The sequence below is a fragment of the Lagenorhynchus albirostris genome, chromosome 9, assembly GCF_949774975.1.
Source record: "Lagenorhynchus albirostris chromosome 9, mLagAlb1.1, whole genome shotgun sequence".
NCBI classification, from domain to species: domain Eukaryota; kingdom Metazoa; phylum Chordata; class Mammalia; order Artiodactyla; family Delphinidae; genus Lagenorhynchus; species Lagenorhynchus albirostris.
The window spans coordinates 10,549,954-10,572,685 of record NC_083103.1 but is presented as its reverse complement, the minus strand read 5'-3'; the positions used below and the strand labels follow the sequence as shown (position 1 = coordinate 10,572,685).

Genomic DNA, 22,732 nt, shown 5'->3' with positions numbered 1-22,732 from the left:
GCTTCAGCCTTAGATTACGTGTGAAGCCAAGTCTTCCAAGGACAATTGGAGAACTTCTGGCATAGGAATGGCTGAACCAGGTCACAAGCAGAGAAAGCACCAGGAGAGAAGCCAATCTCTTTATGTCCTGTGGTTCTCTCTCACCTTCTCAGTCCCCACTAAACCGACTCATTTTTAGGTTCTGTAAATCCTGCTGGTTTCAGGCAGAATTATCTTCCAGGAGTCTCAAATTTCCCCATTTCACTCTCATCCCTATTCAGTAGCCCACTCAATTCTGCTCTTCCTTATAACAAGAAAAGCCCTATTGATCTTAGCCAGGAAAATTATCTTTCTGACCAATGTCTTAAGCATGAAGATAGTTATCAGTGTCATGAGTCAACCCATCTTAACTGACCATCCGGAGACTCTGTGAGAGGGACCCCACCAAGGCTCATTGTAACACTGCTCTTCACAACCGTATAGCTCAGTTAATGAAAAAATGGACACAGAAATTGGGAGAAGAACAGATCTTGCTCTCCCAAACCCACAAGAGCCCACCAGGTAGGTACAGGTTATTATTTTCTTCTATTTCCAGTCATTTAGTGAACCAGAGATAGTCACAGTGCTGGGGAGATGCCAAATCATGAACATAGGCATGGACCCATCAGGTTTAACTAAAATACAGGGTATAAAGAAGTTATTTGCTATACTTTTTCACTAGTTCTCTCTGGTTGATGGGGAAGAAGGTTTTTACTTAGCTTTTAAATTGGGAACAACTTAAGTTTTCTAACAAAAGAGGTGCATATTCTGGGTATGGGGTAGGGGAGTTTGTGTTGGTTTGGCCAATTTTCTGTACGACGTTATGGGAAAAAATCGAATGAACTTTTTGGCCAACCCATACTATCAGTAGAGATCTCTTGCCTATGTGTCTGATGTGTGTTAAGGGACAGAAGGTTTTCGAAATGACCTCGGGCTTCTTTCTGGTTAGTCTTTGTGAATCTCAAGCTGTGGGATCCTGCCCCACTGTTTAGAGGGGAACTGTTCTCAGAGTGAAATCTGGTGGAGATGTGCATAGTCTAGTTTTCCTTCGAACACCAAAAATTAACACATGTTAAGACTTTCTTCTTAAAGGTTTTAGGAGAAACTAAAGACAGAGCTTTGGGAATCAATATTGGATTGAATATCATTGCAAAATATTGAGTAGACTCTGAAGACGCAGTATTTCCAGTTAGCTTCCTCTGAGGATGAAAACAGGAATAGAGATCAACAAATCCTTCAAAACCATTCCTTTATGCACATGAAATTGAGTGTGTCATTGACAAAATATTTTCAGATACATTTCTATGTTAAAAAGACTGAGAGATGCATAGGTAAACATGTCTGTTGGATTGTTTTTAGTTGTACGCATCAATACAGATTAATGAGAAAGAACCTGGTAATAATTCTAGATTAAGAATAAGACTTGGGGGCTTCCCTGGTGGCGCAGTGGTTGAGGGTCTGCCTGCCGATGCAGGGGACGTGGGTTCGTGCCCCGGTCCGGGAAGATCCCACATGCCGCGGAGCAGCTGCGCCCGTGAGCCATGGCCGCTGAGCCTGCGCGTCCGGAGCCTGTGCTCCGCAACGGGAGAGACCACAACAGTGAGAGGCCCGCGCACCGCAAAAAAAAAAAAAAAAAAAAAAAGAATAAGACTTGGCCTGGGGCTTTTTTGTTTTTGTTTTTTTTCCCTTTTGTTCCATCTAATCATTGATGAGACAGTAATCTTGGCCACTAACTTGGACCCTCTGAGCCTCAGAATTTCTTGTACTTTACAGTAAAGATTTTCATTGCAGGATTGTTTTGAAACATAAACAAGCACAATGCCCCTGTCAGTTGAGAGCTTTGCACAGGGAGTTAGAGAATTTTCTCATGGCTGCATTTCTGTTTAAACTTCATAGTGCGCCTGAAATTGAACTTTCAGTAGTATCTCTCCATGATAAGAACTTACTGGAGAAAGCTGCCCTATCCCCACCACGCCAAACGTGGCTGACTCTTTTGAAGAAGGAGCTGGAATTCCTGGGGGTGAGTGAGCCTCCTCTAATCACAACCAGAGTAAAGACTGGCTCTAAGGAAGTGTATTTGTTGGCATCCACATAGTTTCCCCACTCAGACTCAAGAGGAGTGAAATACCTGGTAGACGAAAACTTGACACTTACCGCACCCTGTTGGGTAAAAAGAAGCATTTCCTCATGAAGACCCGGATAAGAATAGCAAATAGGATCTGTCAACTCTGGTCAGTTGCCAGGTGATTAATATCATCCTGTGAAGGATTTAGAATCTTTATCTTCTCTTAGATGGAAAGAGCCATTATTGATGTCTACCATGAGAATGTAAATAAAGACACAGAAGAAATGTACTGGCTATTCCTGCCTTAAGTCATGCCTACATAAATCCTTCGAGTGGCCAGATGATAGTGGAAAATATTGCATTTGGATACTTTCTCAGGACTGCCTAAGACACCAAAGCAATTTCTTACATTTTGCCTTGATTATAAGGAAATTGATGTAATCTTAGGAAAACGTCTTCTTATTTCACAAAACTTATGCATTTTTCTACAGGTAACACAAATTCTGATTAGTTTGCTATGCTTTTATTTTGGAATAATCGTCTGCTCCGTGTTCAATAATTCAGAATTTAAAGAAGAATTTTTTTCATCATTTAAAGCAGGCTACCCATTCTGGGGAACAGTATTTGTGAGTATATGTCTACAATTGTCTCTGAAATAACACTGTACATGGCTTTTCTTTTATTTAGATCAGATCTGACCAATTGTTTATTCTAGTATTTAGAATATATGAATATATTCTAATATGTAGATATGTAAATATACATACATATTTGCAGTTTACGAAGCACTTTGGGTTGAATATGCTAACACACGTTTATCAGATGAGAAACCTGGGATTAATAAAAGTTAAACATATTACCCAAGAGGCATTTAGCTAATAAAAATTGAAACTAAACTTTCAGAACTCAACTTCAGAAAAATTTCCCTAACACCATCCATCAATAAAGTTATCTTACTGAAGGGAGGGGGAAGAGATTGCTGAGGTGAGGAGAACAAGACTGACATCTGAGGAACTTCTACTGTGCCCTAGAAACTCTTTTTTTTTTTTTGCGGTACGCGGGCCTCTCACTGTTGTGGCTTCTCCCGTTGTGGAGCACAAGCTCCGGACGCGCAGGCTCAGAGGCCATGGCTCACGGGCCCAGCCGCTCCGCGGCATGTGGGATTTTCCTGGACTGGGGCATGAACCCCTGTCCCCTGCATTGGCAGGCAGACTCTCAACCGCTGCGCCACCAGGGAAGTCCCTTAGAAACTCTTTTAGGTGCTTTCTCAGTGCATCCTTTTTAGTCATTGTACTATTTAGAAACTAGATGGCTGAATGAGCTCACAAAAATATACAGCTTTATTGAAGTATAACTGACATGCCATAAATGGCACATTTTAAGGTGTACAATTTGATAAATTTTGACACATGTATACACACGTGAAAACCTTACCACATCCATATAATGAACATACTCATAACTGCCAAAAGTTTCCTTGTTTCCCTTGGTAACCCTTCCCTTCCTCAACCCCTATCTTCCCATCCTTAGGCAATCACTTGTTTTTTGTCACTATAGATTAGTTTGCATTTCCTAGAGTTTTATATAAATGGAATTATACACCATGTTCTGTCTACTGTCTGGCTTCTTGCACTTGCATAATTATTTTCAATTAATCCATGCTGTTTTTTGGATCAACACTTCATTCACAAGGATATATTATTTTAACCCTAATCACATTGGCTTGGCACTCTGCTAAATACTTAGGTCTCTGGTCACTCGTTCAAGACTCTCCTTGAACCTTTGCCATATTTTATTTGAAACTTCCTTACTGTCTTTTCATTTCAAACAGCTTATTAGATGTCTCTCAACTCATCATACAATCTGAATCTTTGGAATTTTGTTTTTAATTTGTGCTATTGGTTGATATCTTCACTAGATCTTTCACCATATGCATTTTCATAATGACTATATGTCTGTACGATACATGGCAGACTCTGGAGACAGACACATGTTTCTGGCCCAAAGGAGTTGACCACCTATAACACACAAGTTGCTCATGAAAGCAAATGATTACCAAAAAATTAGAGTAGTGTTATAATCACGTACCAGGGCTGCTGGAACTTACAATATTTAATAGTAACCCATGGACTGTTAGGGTTGGCATCACCTGGGATCCTGCTAGAAATAAAGAATCTCAGGCCTCATCTAGGACTTACTGAGTAAGAATTTGCATTTTAACAAGACTCTCATATAATTCATATGTACATTTAATTTTGAGAAGCTCTCTATAGGAAATAAAAAATAAAATAATAAAATTTAAAAGTAAAGGAGAGCTTTATAGAATACCCACAACTTTACCTTCTATTTGGAGGACGGGGGTGAAAGGGACACAGAGAAGAACAGAGACTCACTGTGCTCTTTTTTTTTCCTCCTCCCTTTTGAACAGTTTGCTATTTCTGGATTTGTGTCAGTTATGTCTGAAAGGAAACATGCACCATATCTGGTGAGTTGCATTCTGTCTTTGTCCATCCTTGAGAAGGTAAGAAAAATCTAATGTTGAGAGTCTTGCAAAAGGTACGTCGTCATCTCTTATGAGCAAATGTGGATATGTGATATTTTTCCAATCTACTTTGTATTTAATGTAATCACTAAAAATAAAAGCATTAAAATACCAATTGTATCATTTAAAAACAATAAATGTAACTACTCTGACACTTGTTGAAAAAATAACCTCACACCTTCTCTGTCCTCATACTCTAGTCCTATGATCAAATAAATGACTCGTTTCCAATGAAGGAGTCTATTTGAGGAGAGGCTATGAGTATCCACTGGCTTTTCCTGAATGCAGTCCTAGCAAGAAAGTTATAGGTCCTTATTACACAAGTACATTTTCAAGATTTCCCTTTTTCACCTATATTTTAAGTAAATGCAGAGTTGATTGGATATATCCAGCCCTGAAATGCAGACAGGTTTATCGAATACTGTGGCAGGTGCAGGACCAAGTCTAAATGTTGTTCTTTGTCATCAGATACGAGGAAGTCTGGGAGCGAACACTGTCAGCAGCATAGCTGGAGGAATAGGAATCATCATCCTGATCATTAACCTAAAGAAGAGCTCAGCTTATATCTACCGTTGCCGGGATATTTATGAGAACGACATCTGCTTTGTGGCTTCTGTTTCCGCTGTATGTATTTCTTGTGGGAAGACTAAGATTCTGGGTCTTAATCTCAGTAAGACGCCTTCTCTTCCTTTCCATGAACACAATCCTTTCTTGCAACCTCAATCACATAATGCAGTGTTCTGGAGGCTCATACCCAGAGATGTGCCGGCCTCCTTCCCCTGCCCCCGCAGCTGAATTCTGCAAGGGTGGAGTCATCTGCTTTGAGTAACCATCTCCTGGTTTTCCCACGTGTCATCTTATAGGAACTGGTCTTGAGGGTGGGCGGTCATGAAAACAAGGGTTGCTGTAAGGGAATGTACTTCTGGGACACCTACCTTGTCACTCTACTTATCTTTCTGGTTGTTGTTGGTTGTTATTCAACAGGAAATTGTGGCAATGATCCTGTTTCTCACCATTCTGGGGTTTTGCAGTGCTGTGTCACTCACCGTCTATGGGATTGGAGAAGTAATTGAAGGAAATAAGGTAGGCGGAGGCCTGAGATTAAATCCTAAACAATAAGATAAAGAATTCGAGCTTTGTTGCTTAAAAGTATGGCCTGGGTTTCCTGCAACATTTCTTCCAGTTTCAGCATTCCATTTCTCCAAGTTTCAGCACTTTGATTTCCAAATCTCAAGTTTTGAATCAAGTTTTCCACTCACAAATCTCACAGTATATTCCTGTGACTGAGAAGTTTAGGAAAATCGGATCTTCATCATTTTAGAAAATGTAGATGCTTTGAAGTTGATGAGCATGAGAGATGAATATACAGGTAGCAAGTGGTGGAGACACTCAGGTATCTGGGCTCATTTGCTTTCCCGGAATAGTTCTGTTCTATTTGTTCCTGCTCTCTTTTTTCTTGGCTTTCACCTTCCCACTTGCTCTGAAACCTCAAGCTTGTCTCCTCCCTAATCCGTGACTACCAACTGCATTTCCACTTGTCTTACGCATTTTACACCTTTGATGTATGAAAAAGAATTACCAATACCTGATGCACATACATTTACTCAGATCTTCCAGATAAAACATGCTCTCTCCATCTGTCCACTTGCCTGAAGCATTCAAGTCTGGCTGCCTTTTCTGATCTCTTTCCTCCAGAGATAAGACAAGAGATATACCGAAGTTCAGACACAGAATCATCTCAGCAACTTCTCAATGACTGACGATTTCTTCTGAGCCCACTTGGCCAGACAATCTGGCTTGGTTTGTTAGAGACGGAGGTACTAATTACAGTGTAATGGCAGATGGTGACATTCAGAAAGGCAAAAGGAGATGAGATATGCCTCTTAAGAAAGTCTTCTCGTGGCAGGAAATTCTTGGTGATTGATACTGAATGATTTTTTCCCTCATCAGATTCCAGAAGATCGTCTTTATGAAGAAGTAAACATCTATGCACCAATTTACAGTGAGTTGGAAGATGGAGGGGAGGCAACTTCTCCCACTGATTCGTAAGAATCATGAGTCCAGAACATTCTGATCATAGCAAAGGATCTAGGAAGCCAAGATCTTTGTTTAAGGGACTCCTGGCAAACTTTCAATTCTTTCTGTGACCTGCCAACTTTACATTATGACTTATTCTCCAGATGACAAAATTCTATTTTTGTTGTTTCCATTCACTTAAATCCCCCTCCATTTGTAAATACGAAAGACTCCTATTTTTCTTGTTTTCTGTGGCTGTTTCACACCCATCCCTTCTGGGACGTCAACAGAAAACAAGAAAAATAAGCATTTACTCTGTGCCTAGAACTGTGCAAATAGAGAAAACAAGAGGAAGGCTGGTTGAGTGTTGAGTTAAACTTAACAGTTTGGTAATATTTGTCTCTTAGCCCCTTTTAGAGTTTACAAGAGCTGCAGATGTCTGTGATAGATGCCCTCCACCCCTACGGGATTATAAGCACCTTGAGGGCAAAGTCCACTCAGCAAACATAAACTGAGAACCAACTAAGTAAAGTGTTTCACGTCTGTCTCTTTCACTCTGTGTATCCCAGTATTTTATCCGTAGTGGGTGCTCAGTGTGAATTTATGGAGTGTAGGGGTGAATATTCAGGGAGGCTATATCACCAGGTCAAGACAGAGGTAGGGTAGAAAAGGAGAAAGAAATGATTCTGAAGGGAATTTGGAGGTGATAAGAAGACTAAATTGACATATATTAAGAATAGAGTTAGGAGGACAGTCAGATGGTGGTTTGAATAGAGATTCTCCAGGTATGTATGAAACATTTTGGTGCAGCCGCGTCAGGTTAGCATGGCTGCCTCCTGCTTGTGTTTGGTCTTATATGGACAAAACAACGTGGTATGTTAGAAGGATCACTGATCTTATAAAGCGCAGGGAGTCCGCATTGGAATCCCAGGCCTATTGCTTATTAGTTGAGTGAGTTGTGGCAAATCATTTAACCTTTTACTTAATCTGGGTTTTCTCATCAGTAAAATTAACATATTAGGAATAATTTACCTGCCAGTGCTAAAAGTGTGTATGGAAACACACACACACACACACACACACACACACACACACAGAGTATAAATTAAAAGTGCTCTAAAAGAGAAAGAAATTATTAATAAATTAATTAATTCTTATATACATAAAGCAATCTACAAATCTTAGTACTCGCTAATGATATAAAATTTAAGTCCATTTGATCTGAAAGGCTCCACTCTTTTTTTAAACAAAAATTTAATCCTATGAGCCAAATATGTCAAGAGTAGTCAGTGAAAACAAAGCCACATTTGCTCAATGAAATCAGCTATGTTAAACGACAACAAAAATTTAACCCATTCTATATGAAAAAAAGTATGTCATTACCTTTGAAATAATTGTGTCCTCCATATGTTATTATTATTATTATTTACAATAGGTCCTCGTTGGTTATCTATTTTAAATATAGCAGTGTGTACAGGTCAATCCCAAACTCCCAATCTATACTTCTCCCCCACCCTTCCCCGCTGGTAACCATAATCTGTCCTAAAGTCTCCACTTTCTAAACCCACTTCACTTTCTCTTTAATATGCTTTGTGCTTGACCCCCTCATGTCAACATCCTAGCTTCAAATGTTCTGCCTTCCCTTTTGTGCTTGCTTGAATTTCTTCTTTCTGTAATGCTTATCTTAAATATCACCTGATTCTTTAAGTTTTTCTAGTTGATTGCTCCTCTCTCTAGAAGATAAGTTTTTCGAATCGAATACACACACCCCTTATACTCTATATTAAACTTTCTGTATGCAAATATTTTATGTCCCCTCAATGATAATATATTTTTTCAAAGGCAAAAAGTCTCATAAAAATCTGTATGTTGCATGAATCACCAACACATTCACGGACACAATACTGTTCAGTAGTGTTTGCAGACTGATGAATAAGCAGCAGGGAGTTTTATTAAGTTAGTCAGTATCTGGAGATGGAAACCGTAATGGAGAGATCACTTAATGAAGAACTTGAAAGAAGAATAAATGAATGAAGACATGAGCTAAAATGAAGTCAGTGGAAATGGAGAGAAATGATTGTGTCTAAAACATGGAGAGAAAGAGTATTTGGTCTTCTTGCTAACAAGTTGAATTAAAGGATAAAGTTAGAGAAGCAACTGGTTGATTAACACATTATGTGTTTAAGTTGATCAGAGAACAACGGGTAATGCTGAAAGAAATGATAGGAAGTGAGAAATATGAATTAATAAGTGAGGAGTACAGACAGACCCAGATTAAGTTCAGTTTTAGACTGTCATTTTTAGGAGACCAGAGACAAATGCGACTAAAGAGTGCCTGGTGGTATCCAGTGTAGAGTGCTGGTAAAGATGGAATCTGGTAATAGAGATTTAGTGTTGTTATAAGAGAGATCATTATTAAATGAAGCAGATTAACTTTCTAAGAGAATTATTTTGAGATAAAAGTAAAGCCAAGTTAACCTGTACATGCCTGTAATCAGAGGGGAAAAGGAGAGAAAATATCTAAGGTAGAATATAAGGGAATTAGGTAGAAAAATGCACTGTGAAACGGTAGATAGCAGGTAGCCCAAAGTAGAGAGAGGTTAGACAACAGAGAATGAATAATCATCAGAGACGGTATCTGCTGACTTGGGTAAGAGAAAAGTCTACAGTGATAAATCAAATCCAGTTAAGATGTAGAAATTGGGCAAAGAAATAGCAGTAGTGAATGAATGCAAAAGGTGCAGAGAAATTCAAAACAGGGTTATGGTGATGAGTGAATGAATAAAATATTTGCAGAGGTATTTAGAGAGAGAGAATGGTGGTACATGTGATGTAAGACATAAAGAGAGGAGACTGTGAATAGAAGATAACGAAGAAAAGTTAAGTTGAGCCAAATGATTTTGTTGTTGTTGATATTTTTATTTTTAAGAGAAGGAAAGAGTAGTTCACACCTTTAGCCTATGTAAAAGAGTCCTGTGGAGGGACTGAAAAAAATCAGCTGGGGGTAGTATTCACAGATTAATTACTAAAATAATTAAGTACATTTAATTTATTTGGGATGCCAAAATTAAAAAGTGATAAGTAGATGTTAATTTCCCCAGATGATGAAAGTGATCACCTAACCACACAACCAATGACTTAAGTGAATTGTCATGTTTTTCTGACCTCAGGACCCTAGGTTTTCTACTTTCATTTTTCTGAAATTAAAATTTTGTTTCTCCAAACTTGACAGCAGCATAAAAATATACCCTTTCACTGCACAGCTGTATCACCATACTTGATCATCTACAATCACATCCCTTTCATGGCATATGTACTCGAATCCAAACTCCTAAACCTGGCCCACCAGGACCTCTAGAAGTGAATCCAGTCTATCTTCATACTGGGTAATATTTTACACCATTCTTTCCCCGACTCAATTAATGTTTTAACCACATCTTTGACTGCATTTCTATATACATCACACATTTTTTGTCTCAAGATCATTCTGATGATTGTTCTGCCCCTGCCTGCTTTCTATCCCATGCTCACTTCAGGCACACACTGAGGACACAAACAGCATGCTCTTCACATAGATAGTGCCCCAAATTATCTTTTTAAAAATGTCAACCTGAAGGTTATCTTCTCCATGAAGACTGCCTCATGCACACATATTCATCCAGCCATAAGATCTTGCTTCATAATCACTTTACCCCAATGTATTATCGTGTATTGTTAGTATACTTATGACCTCCTTGATGTATCCTCAATCACTGGTATTTGTTCAATAAATCAGAATCATTTAACTTGATTTCTTCTCTGTGTGTGTGTACATGAGGGTGGGGGACTGATCAAGGATAATTGGGAATCAAAGCATCAATTCAGTGATGCTAAGAACCAAGAACAGTTTCTGGAGTCCTCCTTTTAAACAATGCTTTATCAAATGGGATAATCTATAAACAGCCCCATAGACAGAAAAGAGATTGTAAAAAGAATCATCAGCCATCTCGTCAATAAATGGTAGGATAAAGTTGAAAGGAACCTGGACCATAAGTCACATTTTACAAGTTAGCCCTGACTCTGATTTATTTGTTATGCTATGTGAACTTGGGACCGTCTTTTCCCTTCGAGGACCTCAGTTTTTCCATCTGAAAATGAGCAGTTTGCAACAAAAAAATCCCAGCTGAACTTCCTGCTTCCATATTCCCTGCTTTTAGATAGTTAAGATTGTTGGTAATCACAATTACTAGGTGTGTGACTGGGAGAGCAACAGCAATCAGAGTTATTTGATGCTATTTGATGTATGGTCCAGCAAGACATCTGGGACAATAACATTCATTCTAAACTCTCCTGACAAAAGCTAATCAAAGGTCTCTTTCTAAAAACTGTCTCAGAAAAAAACATTCCCAAATAATTCCCATTCTATGAGGTATGGCTCTACTTACAAAAAATTCTAATAAAACAGGGTACCATATTCATAATTTCAGCCTGGTTTAGAGTGTTGAAGTAAATTTATATGTACAAGGGTGTGAGAGGCCATTGGTAGTCACCATCTGTGTTTCATGAGTATTTCCCATCACTGGAAAACCTCTGCTCACTCCACAAACAGTTAAGTGGGTTCAACTTACATCTCCCAAACAACTTTCATCTGGGACCCCCTGCATAGGGTTGTGTTGAACAACACTGCGGGGCAGGGATCGTTTAGAATGTGAACGTGGAACGTAATATTCCCAGAAGCAAATTGTAGAAGCTACATTAGATACTAGCTCTATGATCTTGGATAACCCTTTAAATTTTATCTCAGTTCATTTTTCTTATCTCTTAAATGGTTATATTAACTATAATTACTTCAAATGTACTATGTATGTTCATAGATCATGTAGCCAGTGCCTAGACTGGTGTATGGGACATATTTTTGCATGCATAAATATTGACGCCTAATCCTGAACCTACCCCAGCTCCTCAGGGGCCCTTGACAAGATGTACCAATACCTTTGCTATTCCTGGTTGGAGGAAGTGGTTATGGGACAATGGAAGAGACCAGGGAAGGCAGTCTATGGAAGGAAGCTATGAATATGCTGTGAATCCTGCCTTTTAGGAGTTCATATTCAAATATATATAGAGAAAGTTTCACTTGGCAAGTAGAAGATTGTATTAGAACATAGAGGAAGAATACTTCTAGGATGGGGAGTCACCATGGGAAATTAACAATTAAATTAAAAAGCTGAACTGGAATTCTAAATCTTATGAGAGAGTAAGAAAGAGAATAAAGCTAAGATTTAATTGAACTTCTGTTATGTCTTGACTTCTGCTGGAAGCCTAACTGGTGTTACTTCATCTTAATCTATAAAACAAACTTTTGAGGTAAGCAAATATCTCTTTTTTTAAAGCCGTAAGCTTCTCTACACAACAAGGATAAAACCAAGTTGCCCATGGTTGTTTAGTCAGTAGATCACAGAACTGGGGTTTAGATCCAGGCCAGTTTGTCTTTCGTATCCATGTTATTTCCACTTGGCTCTACTATCTCGCTGAGTTATGGGAAGTGTGTAATAAGTGAGTCTTATCTTCCAAGGGATTGGTCATTCATTCCTGCTATAGAAAACATGAGCATTGGAGTGACACCAGCATCATGGCAGCATAAGACAGCCCTCCTTTGGTCCCCGCTTTTAAACAGCGAATTCTGAATCCATCCATGAACAAAAGTACCTCTGTGGGAGTTATGGGATTCAGCACCAAACACCAAGGGACCCAGGAGTCTCACCCACCCACCCATACATCAGACGTTAGGCAGACTGAGCTTGGTAGGGGCTGTGGAGCTAGCAGGAGTTTGCTAACTGGCCACAGCCCCTCTCAGCCCCAGCAGGGGAAAAGCAAAAGAGGGCTGACTTGGAAAGACATCCATAGATGAGAGAGACTTTGTAGAGGTCCAGCCTTCCCAAGGAGAGAGTCCAGCTTTCCATTAGAGAGAGAGAAAAAAAAAAAAAGAACTGGACACATTGAAGAGGGCAAGAGAAACTTTGCTAGTGGTGCCCCTTCCTGGAGGTGGCACAGCATGGGGATGAAGTAGTCAGTGATGACTTCTCCCCTCAGGAAAAAGAGAGAGCAGTGAGTGAGTTCCCAGCTACCACAGCTGTGGGGGATGCTGCTGGAGAAACCTGTTTCTCTCCTGCAGCACCCTGAGTATGAAGGCAGGACCTCCATAGCTGGGAGAAAGAAGAGATCAGGAAAGAGATAGATACGAATATCAAAGGGCATTAAAGGAACATGGTTCCTGCTGACTGCCTCTTAGACGCAGCAGGAAGCCCGCTCACACTGCTGGGAGAACCTCATCTGAGGTTCCCCACCTGGCCCGTGGGGAACCCCAATGCCCCAAGTGCTAAACCCACCCATTCCCCAACACTGTGTGCAGCAGCAAGAGAGCCCCAGTAAACAGTCTTCTCAAACAGGTCAGGGTCTGTGGACAAGGGAGACCCTGATACTTGAGCTGCAGCGCCACCATCTGAAAAAACACAAGGGAGGTTTCCAGTAGCCAGTTTGGTGAGTTGTAACAACCAGAGAAGACAAACAAGTTTCAGAATTTTGCCACAAGGAGTAAGAAGTGTGGAGCAGGTATCCATACAAGGTTGGAGGAAATACCAGCTATAAGCAGAACCAAGAAAACAGTATCTCTCTCTAGAAGACAAGTAGAGATTTGAGGAGGTGTCTGCTGATTCAAATGAGAAAACAGCAACACAAACTCCAAGGTACATGAAGAATCAAGGAAATACGCTACCACCAGAAATGACAAGAATCCTCTAACAGCTGAATGCAAAGGCATGAAAGTTTGTGATTTAGCTGATAAAGAATTCAAAATAGCTGTTTTGAGGAAATTCAAGGAGGTACAAGAAAACAGAAAAATAATTTAAAGAAATCGGGAAACAATTCATGAACAAAAAGAGTTATTGAACAAAGAGATAGAAATCATAAAAAAAGATCCTAACAGAAACTCTGGAGTTGAAGATTTCTTTTTCTTCCAGTTTTATTAAGATATAATTGACATACAGCCCTGTATAAGATTAAAGTGTACAACATACAGTAATAGTTCAACTTACATACATCAAGAGATGAGTACCATAATAAGTTTAGTGAGCACTCATCATCTTGTATAGATACAAAATTAAAGAAATAAAAAAAGCTTTTCCTTGTGATGAGAACTCTGAGGATTTGCTCTGGTAACAACTTTCGTATGTAACATTCAGCAGTGTTCATTGTATTTATCATGTGATTACATCCCTGGTATTTATTTATAACTGGAAATTTATACCTTTTGACTACCTTCATCTTTTCTTTCTACTGATTAATTTATGTTCCCTTTTATCAGGAAGAAGGAAATTTAGAATGGAACAGGGCGCTAGGGTGGAAGCAGATGTCTGTCACCAGAGATGACTCTCCAAAACTAAAACTGAGGGGTTTAGTATGTGTGGAAGTACAACTACAAGCTATAGGTTCAATATTGTCTTTCTTCCATGTCTTTGTGAAAGTGTTCAGCTATATTTGTGGATCTATAGTGCTATACCTAATGTCGGGCCCAACTTTTACATCTCAGAGATTAGTCACTAAATATCAAATTTTTATTCTTGGTTATTGTTAAATATTGGTTCTGTATGTTACCACCGATGGTGTTGAAGATGATTCCATTTCCAGTGTAGGAGAAGGTGACCTCATAGATTATTGCAGAAAGGAGAACTTCTCTGCAAAACAACCTTCTCTTTCTTGCCTTTCTTCCTTTTCCAGTCATAATGTAGTAAGATATGCAGTCTCTTATAATAATTATGTACCCTTTTTTATTTGGCTTTTTTTTTGGCTTTTTTATTTGGATTTCACCCAGCAAACTTATTTTGGTGCTCATCCATGTTTTCGTGTGTACAGGGTAGTAGTATTCCATTGTATGGATGTACCACAATTTGTTTATCAGTTTGCCTATTGATGGGCATTTGGACTGCCTCCAAGTTTGGGCTCTGACAAATTAAACTATTATGAACATTCATGTTCAAGTCTTTATAGGGATACAAGCTTTAATTTCTCTTAGGTAAATTCCTTTCCACTTACAGTGAAAAGGCTGAGTCATATGGAAGATGTTTGACAGTTAAGAACCTGCCAGATGGTTTCCAAAGTGATCGTACCATTTTACATTTCCACCAGCAGTGTAGGAAAGATCCCATTTCCCAACATCAATGTCAGCACCTGGTATGGCCAGTCTTTAAAATTTTACCATGCTAATAGATGTGAAGTATTACCACACTGTGATTTTAATTTGTATTTACCCAGTGACTAATGATTTTCAGCCTCTTTTCATGTCATCATTTGGTGACGTATCTGTTCAAATCTTTTGACTTCTTTTAGACTGAATTGTTTGCTTTCTGATTATGGCACTTTGAGAGGTCTTTATATACTCGCATACAAGTCCTTTATCTTAAATGTGATGTGACACTTTTTACTCCCAGCCTTTTGCATCTTTCTATTCTAGAGCAATGGACACTCAGGTTGCTTCCATGTCCTGGCTATGGCAAACAATAGAGCTGCAACGAACATTGTGGTACATGACTCTTGAATTATGGTTTTCTCAGGGTATATGCCCTGTAGTGGGATTGCTGGGTTATATGACAGTTCTACTTTTAGTTTTTAAAGGAACCTCCATACTGTTCTTCATGGTGGCTGTATCAATCTACATTCCCCACCAACAGTGCAAGAGGTTCCCTTTTCTCCACACGCTCTCCAGCATTGTTTCTAGATTTTTTGATGATGGCCATGCTGACTGGTATGAGGTGGTATCTCATTGTAGCTTTGATTTGCATTTCTCTAATGATTAGTGATGTTGAGCATCCTTTCATGTGTTTGTTGGCAATCTGTACATCTTCCTTGGAGAAATGTCTATTTCTCTGCCCATTTTTGGATTGGGTTGTTTTTTTGATATTGAGCTGCATGAGCTGCTTGTATATTTTGGAGATTAACCCTTTATCAGTTGCTTCTTTGCAAATATTTTCTCCCATTCTGAGGGCTGTCTTTTCATGTTGTTTATGGTTTCTTTTCTGTGCAAAAGCTTTGAAGTTTCATTAGGTGCCATTTGTTTATTTTTGTTTTTATTTCCATTTCTCTAGGAAGTGAGTCAAAGAGGATCTTGCTGTGATTTATGTCATAGAGTGTTCTGCCTATGTTTTCCTCTAAGAATTTTATAGTGTCTGGCCTTACATTTAGGTTTCTAATCCATTTTGAGTTCATTTTTGTGTATGGTGTTAGGGAGTGCTCTAATTTCATTCTTTTACATGTAGCTGTCCAGTTTTCCCAGCAACACTGATTGAAGAGGGTGGCTTTTCTCCATTGTATATTCTTGCCTCCTTTATCAAAAATAAGGTGACCATATGTGTGTGGGTTCATCTCTGGGATTTCTATTCTGTTCCATTGATCTATATTTCTGTTTTTGTGCCAGTACCATACTGTCTTGATTACTGTAGCTTTGTAGTATAGTCTGAAGTCAGGGAGCCTGACTCCTCCAGCTCCATTTTTCTTTCTCAAGATTGCTTTGGCTATTCGGGGGCTTTTGTGTTTCCATACAAATTGTGAAATTCTTTGTTCTGCTTCTGTGAAAAATGCCAGTGGTAGTTTGACAGGGATTGCATTGAATGTGTAGATTGCTTTGGGTAGTATAGTCATTTTCACAATGGTGATTCTTCCAATCCAAGACCATGGAATCTCTCTCTATCTGTTTGAATCATCTTTAATTTCTTTCATCAGTGTCTTATAGTTTTCTGCATACAGGTCTTTTGTCTCCCTAGGTAGGTTTATTCCTAGGTATTTTATTCTTTCTGCTACAATGGTAAATGGGTGTGTTTCCTTAATTTCTCTTTAAGATTTTTCATCATTAGTGCCTAGGAATGCAAGAGATTTCTGTGCATTAATTTTGTATCCTGTTACTTTACCAAATTCATTGATTAGCTCTAGTAGTTTCTGGTAGCATCTTTAGGATTCTCTATGGACAGTATCATGTCATTTGCAAACAGTGACAACTTTACTTCTTCTTTTCCGATTTGGATTCCTTTTTCTTCTCTGATTGCTGTGGCTAAAACTTCCAAAACTATGTTGAATAATAGTGGTGAAGGTGGACAAACTTGTCTTGTTCCTGATCTTAGAGGAAATGGTTTCATTTTTCACCATTGAGAGTGATGTTGGCTGTGGGTCTGTCATATATGGTCTTTATAATGTTGAGGTAAGTTCCCTCTATGCCTACTTTCTGGAGGGTTTTTATCATAAATGGGTGTTGAATTTTGTCAAAAGCTTTTTCTGCATCTATTGAGATGATCATATGGTTTTTCTCCTTCAGTTTGTTAATATGGTTTATCACCTTGATTGATTTGTCTATATAGAAGAATCCCTGCATTCCTGGGATAAACCCCACTTGCTCGGGGTTTATGATCCTTTTAATGTGCTGCTGGATTCTGTTTGCTAGTATTTGTTGAGGATTTTTGCATCTATGTTCATCAGTGATTTTGGCCTATAGTTTTCTTTCTTTGTGACCTCTTTGCCTGGTTTTGATATCAGGGTGATGGTAGCCTCGTAGAGTGAGTTTTGGAGTATTCCTCCCTCTGTTATATTTTGGAAGAGTTTGAGAAGGATAGATGTTAGCTCTTCTCTAAATGTTTGATAGAATTCTCCTGTGAAGCCATCTGGTCCTGGGCTTTTGTTTTTTGCAAGATTTTTAATCACAGTCTCAATTTCAGTGCTTGTGATTGGTCTGTTTATATTTTCTACTTCTTCCTGGTTCAGTCTTGGAAGGTTGTGCTTTTTTAAGAATTTGTCCATTTCTTCGAGGTTGTCCATTTTATTGGCATAGAGTTGCTTGTAGTAATCTCATGATCCTTTATTTCTGCAGTGTCAGTTGTTACTTCTCCTTTTTCATTTCTAATTCTGTTGATTTGAGTCTTCTCCCTCTTTTCTTGATGAGTCTGGCTAATGGTTTATCAATTTTGTTTTTCTTCTCAAAGAACCAGCTTTTAGTTTTTTTTTTTTGTTTTTTTTTTAATGTAAAAATGTGTTTATTCACAATCTTTGAGAAGTTACCATTCCTTCAAAGAATTCTTTATGAACAAAATGCCAAGAAAAATTACAATAGTAGCTTATGCCAAACCAAAAATATACATCTAATGTATACAAACTTTAAAAAGCATAACACAGGCAACGTGAATATAGATTATCTTTAAAATATTTCCAATGACATAGCTACAACTTAAATTATGTTGAGACATAAATAACAGCATTACCTAATATATTTACATATTTAAAGTGTCATATTTATTTCTATGAGATAAAAAAAGGTGACAAAACTATAGATGTCATTGCCCAGCAGTTCAAATATTGAAAGGGCCACATGATATTTTTAAAGTATAGCAAGAACTTTAAATTACTATTTATATCTGGATCTTCCTATATTTTCGAGAACACGCACTGTCATTGTTGCAAGAAAAATAAAAAAAAACACTAAGGAAAAATTGAAAAACAGTTTGCTTACTAAAGTCATATTCAATCCTCAGCAAAATCAAGACAAGCAATCAGGGAGTGTCTTATATCCTTGGCCTTTTAAATTGATACGTAAACTTTAGAGAAAAGAAAAGTTAACTGTATATCGTAAAATTCAGTTATATATATTGATTTACTTAGTTCCATCCCATTAAAGCATGTTGTATTACAAGGCAAAGGAAAGCTTAATAAAATCAATGGATTCTTTCATGCCAGAAAGGATTTTATTTACTTTGAAATACCCGTATTACCTTTTTCAGGTTTTCCCTTCTTAATAAATCATGCACAGAGAATACATTCTGTGTAAAATCTTTCAAGACCATTCATTGGAAATACAGAATTTTAAAAAATGACAGATAGAAATTTACTATATCAATTAAAGTCAACATTCATTTATAGTGGCACAGAAAAGGAAGTGAAAAACCTAAGTATAGGACTTCCTTGGTGGCGCAGTGGTTGAGAGTCCGCCTGCCGATGCAGGGGACGCGGGTTCGTGCCCCGGTCCGGGAAGACCCCACATGCCGCGGAGCGGCTGGGCCCGTGAGCCATGGCCGCTGAGCCTGCGTGACTGGAGCCTGTGCTCCACAACGCGAGAGGCCACAACAGTGAGAGGCCCATGCACCGCAAAAAAAACAAAAACAAAAAAACAAAACACAAAAAAACCCACCTAAGTATATATATTTTCTTAAATATCTTTTGATTACTCACTTTAAGTGTCCAAACTCTGAAAGATTATCTTAACATATCACATACCTTGTTCAGATTGAGTCAACATTATTATAGTAGGATATGCAACAAGTGTAGAAAGAAACTGATACTTCGGCTTTTCTTTCGGGTCATCTACTCAAATTAATTGTGCTTACTATCACATAATAAAATTTAAGTAAGTCATAGGAATGAATAATGCTGGAAAAGGGAACACTATTCTGAATCTGAATCTGGCAGTCCCTCCTCATGCTCCCTTCACATCTGCTGAGAATTAACACAAAATGCCTTAATACTTTCGCAGTTAGCTACTGAAACAGAGTTAAGAAAGCATTCAAGGTGAAATTAATAAAACTATTTTAAAAGCTGAAAATCTACAAACAGTAAACAGGATTGCTATGAAGAAAAGAGTTAAAGAAATTTAATTAATAACATAACAGAACCATTAAATTGTTTTTGAAAAGCAGAAGGCAGATGATGAAATTGCACTTAAATCTGAAGCAATTCAGATATAACCCATCATTCCTATTCCTTTCTAATAAGCATTTATAACATGTTTCTTACTTCCCCTCTTACAAAAAGGCTCAGCACAACCATTTATACATTCTAGTTGGTTTTAAACATTTGGTCATAACTGATGAACAAGATCACACAATTTTTCCCTACCGTTTTTGTTGATCCACATCATATTGCTTTAGGCCAGAATCAGACAGTTCTAATACAGGATTTACAAATCCAGAATACTCAGAATTGCCATTATCATCCATTTCGGCACTAACAAAATCATTCTCCCACTCCAGCCCGTTGGAATCATCCGAGGCAGATGTAGGATTACTTCCAGTCTTCCTGCTGCTATACTTAAGTGCTGCCTGGAGAATGTCTTCCTCTGTTTTGGAACGTTCTCTCATTGGAAGCATTCGATTCATTCCTTCTTCATCTTCCCATTCTAGATCTAAAGATGTGCTGTCATCATTTCCACTAGTTGATTTAGTTTTGGTCATTAAATCACAACTGCTTTCTGTATTTGGTGTCAAAACCGTGGCATCTGATGAGAGTCTACTACTTCGAAATACTTCATACTGTGACTTTATATTTCTCAAACAAGATTCAAAGTCATCTTCTGGTTCTGAACTTTGATATTCTCCATTGTCTGAAGGATGGTATTGCTGCAAAACTCTCTGTCTTTCTTGCTCCAAGAGCTTTTGCTGCTTTGCTGCCCTGGCTGCTTCACGCTGTGCAGCGTATAAAGCTTCTTCTTCTAGTCTTAACTTCTCTTCTTGTAAGGCTAACTCTTTTTGGATTTTCATATCAAGATCTTTCTGTTTTTCAACAATAGAATCATAATGCTTCTCTCTTAGGTCAACAATTTCTTCCTCAGTAAGAGGCCTATGATTGCTTCCTGGGCTTTCCCCTTCATCACTTTCTACTAGATTCTCAAACTCTATAGTTAAGTGCTCACCTCTTGAGCATGTTCTAAAATACTTGGATCCTCCGCCTCCGCCTACTCGCTGCAGCCGCCCAGCTTCCTTGCGGAGGAGTCCGAGGCACTGCGTCCAGCAGCAGTTCCCCATTGCATGCCGCCCAGGTGCCGCCGCTTCTCCTCCTCCTCCAGCTCAAAGCCCAAACCCAGGCCCGTCAGCCGCATCCGCGCGGCACGAGCCGAATGGGGGTTCGGGGACCGAGGGCGGGCCGGCCGGAGCGCGGCGGAGTGAGAGGCTAGGGCGACGGGAGGGACAGGCGCTCGGAACAAAGGCAGCGGTTACTCCAGCGGCCGCCGAGTCGCCGCTGTGCGAGGGAGGAGGGCCGGGCAGCGGGCTCTAGACTCCCTCGTTGTCCTCATGGCCCCTCGCTCGCCTCAGATCCCCAAGCTCCCCAGCTTTTAGTTTTATTGATCTTTGTTATTGTTTTCTCCATTTCTTTTTCATTTATTTCTGATCTGACCTTTATGATTCGTTTCCTTCTGCTAACTTTGGGGTTTTTTTGTTCCTCTTTCTCTAATTGCTTTAGGTGTAAGGTTAGGTCGTTTACTTGAGATGCTTCTTGTTTCTTGAGGTAGGATTGTATTGCTATAAACTTCCCTCTTAGAACTGCTTCTGCTGCATCCTATAGGTTTTGGGTCATCATGTTTTCATTGTCATTTGTTTCTAGGTATTTTTTAATTTCCTCTTTGATTTCTTTAGCGATCTCGTGGTTATTTAGTAACATATTGTTTAGCCTCCATATGTTTGTATTTTTTACAGATTTCTTCCTGTCATTGATACCTGGTCTCATAGTGTTGCGGTCAGAAAAGATACTTGATATGATCAACTTTCTTAAATTTACCAAGGCTTGATTTGTGACCCAAGATATGAACTATACTGGAGAATGTTCCACGAGCACTTGAGTAGAAAGTGTATTCTGTTGTTTTTGGATGGAATGTCCTATAAATGTCAATTAAGTCCATCTTGTTTAATGTATCATTTACAGCTTGTGTTTCCTTATTTATTTTCATTTTGGATGATCTGTCCATTGGTGAAACTGGGGTGTTAAAGTCCCCTACTATGATTGTGTTACTGTCAGTTTCCCCTTTTATGGCTGTTAGCATTTGCCTATGTATTGAGGTGCTCCTATGTTGGGTGCATAAATATTTACAATTGTTACATCTTCTTCTTGGATTGATCCCTTGATCATTATGTAGTGTCCTTCTTTGTCTCTTGCAATAGTCTTTGTTTCAAAGTCTATTTTTTCTGATATGAGAATTGCTACTCCAGCTTTCTTTTGATTTCCATTTGCATGGAATATCTTTTTCTATCCCCTCACTTTCAGTCTGTATTTGTCCCTAGGTCTGAAGTTGGTCTCTTGTAGACAGCATATATATGGGTCTTGTTTTGTATCCATTCAGCCAGTCTGTGTCTTTTGGTTGGAGCATTTAATGCATTTACATTTAAGGTAATTATCGATACGTATGTTCCTATTACCATTTTCTTAATTGTTTTGGGTTTGTTTTTGTAGGTCTTTTCGTTTCCTTGTGTTTCCTGCCTAGAGAAGTTGCTTTAGCATTTGTTGTAAAGTTTGTTTGGTGGTGCTGAATTCTCTCAGCTTTTGCTTGTCTGTAAAGGTTTTAATTTCTCCATCGAATCCGAATTAGATCCTTGCTGGGTAGAGTAATCTGGGTTGGAGTTTTTCCCTTTCATCAGTTTCAATATGTCCTGCCACTCCTTTCTGGCTTGCAGAGTTTCTGCTGAAAGATCAGCTGTTAACCTTATGGGGATCCCCTTGTATGTTATTTGTTGTTTTTCCCTTGCGGCTTTTAATATTTTTTCTTTGATTTAATTTTTGATAGTTTGATTAATATGTGTCTAGGCGTGTTTCTCCTTGGATTTATCCTGTATGGGACTCTCTGTGCTTCCTGGACTTGACTAACTCTTTCTTTTCCCATATTAGGGAAGTTTTCCACTATAATCTCTCAAATATTTTCTCAGTCCCTTTTGCTCTTCTCCTTCTGGGACCCCTATAATTTGAACGTTGGTGCATTTAATTGTTGTCCCAGAGATGTCTAAGACTGTCCTCAATTCTTTTCATTCTGTTTTCTTTATTCTGCTCTGCGGTAGTTATTTCCACTATTTTATCTTCCAGGTTACTTATTCGTTCTTCTGCCTCAGTTATTCTGCTATTGATTCCTTCTAGAGAATTTTAATTTCATTTATTGTGTTGTTCATCCTTGTGTGTTTGCTCTTTAGTTCTTCTAGGTCCTCGTTAAACGTTTCTTGTATTTTCTCCATTCTATTTCCAAGAGTTTGGATCATCTTTACTATCATTACTCTGAATTCTCTTTCAGGTAGACTGCCTGTTTCCTCTTCATTTGTTTTGTCTGGTGG

General features: G+C 38.7%; 2 protein-coding genes across 2 annotated transcripts; one reads left to right on the top strand and one right to left on the bottom strand.

Annotated features, from left to right (window-relative positions):
- Window positions 1–478: 478 nt before the first annotated feature.
- On the top strand, window positions 479–6,674 carry LOC132525144 (high affinity immunoglobulin epsilon receptor subunit beta-like). The gene is made up of 7 exons (XM_060157670.1): window positions 479–540; window positions 1,915–2,038; window positions 2,575–2,709; window positions 4,512–4,568; window positions 5,094–5,249; window positions 5,610–5,708; window positions 6,576–6,674. Exons 1-7 carry the CDS (start codon window positions 479–481, stop codon window positions 6,672–6,674), a joined length of 732 nt encoding a protein of 243 aa, XP_060013653.1.
- Window positions 6,675–19,408: 12,734 nt separating this feature from the next.
- On the bottom strand, window positions 19,409–20,739 carry LOC132525142 (AP-1 complex-associated regulatory protein-like). Its single transcript, XM_060157669.1, has one exon. It carries the CDS (start codon window positions 20,444–20,446, stop codon window positions 19,538–19,540), a length of 909 nt encoding a protein of 302 aa, XP_060013652.1. The 5' UTR covers window positions 20,447–20,739; the 3' UTR covers window positions 19,409–19,537.
- Between the last annotated feature and the right edge of the window lie 1,993 nt (window positions 20,740–22,732).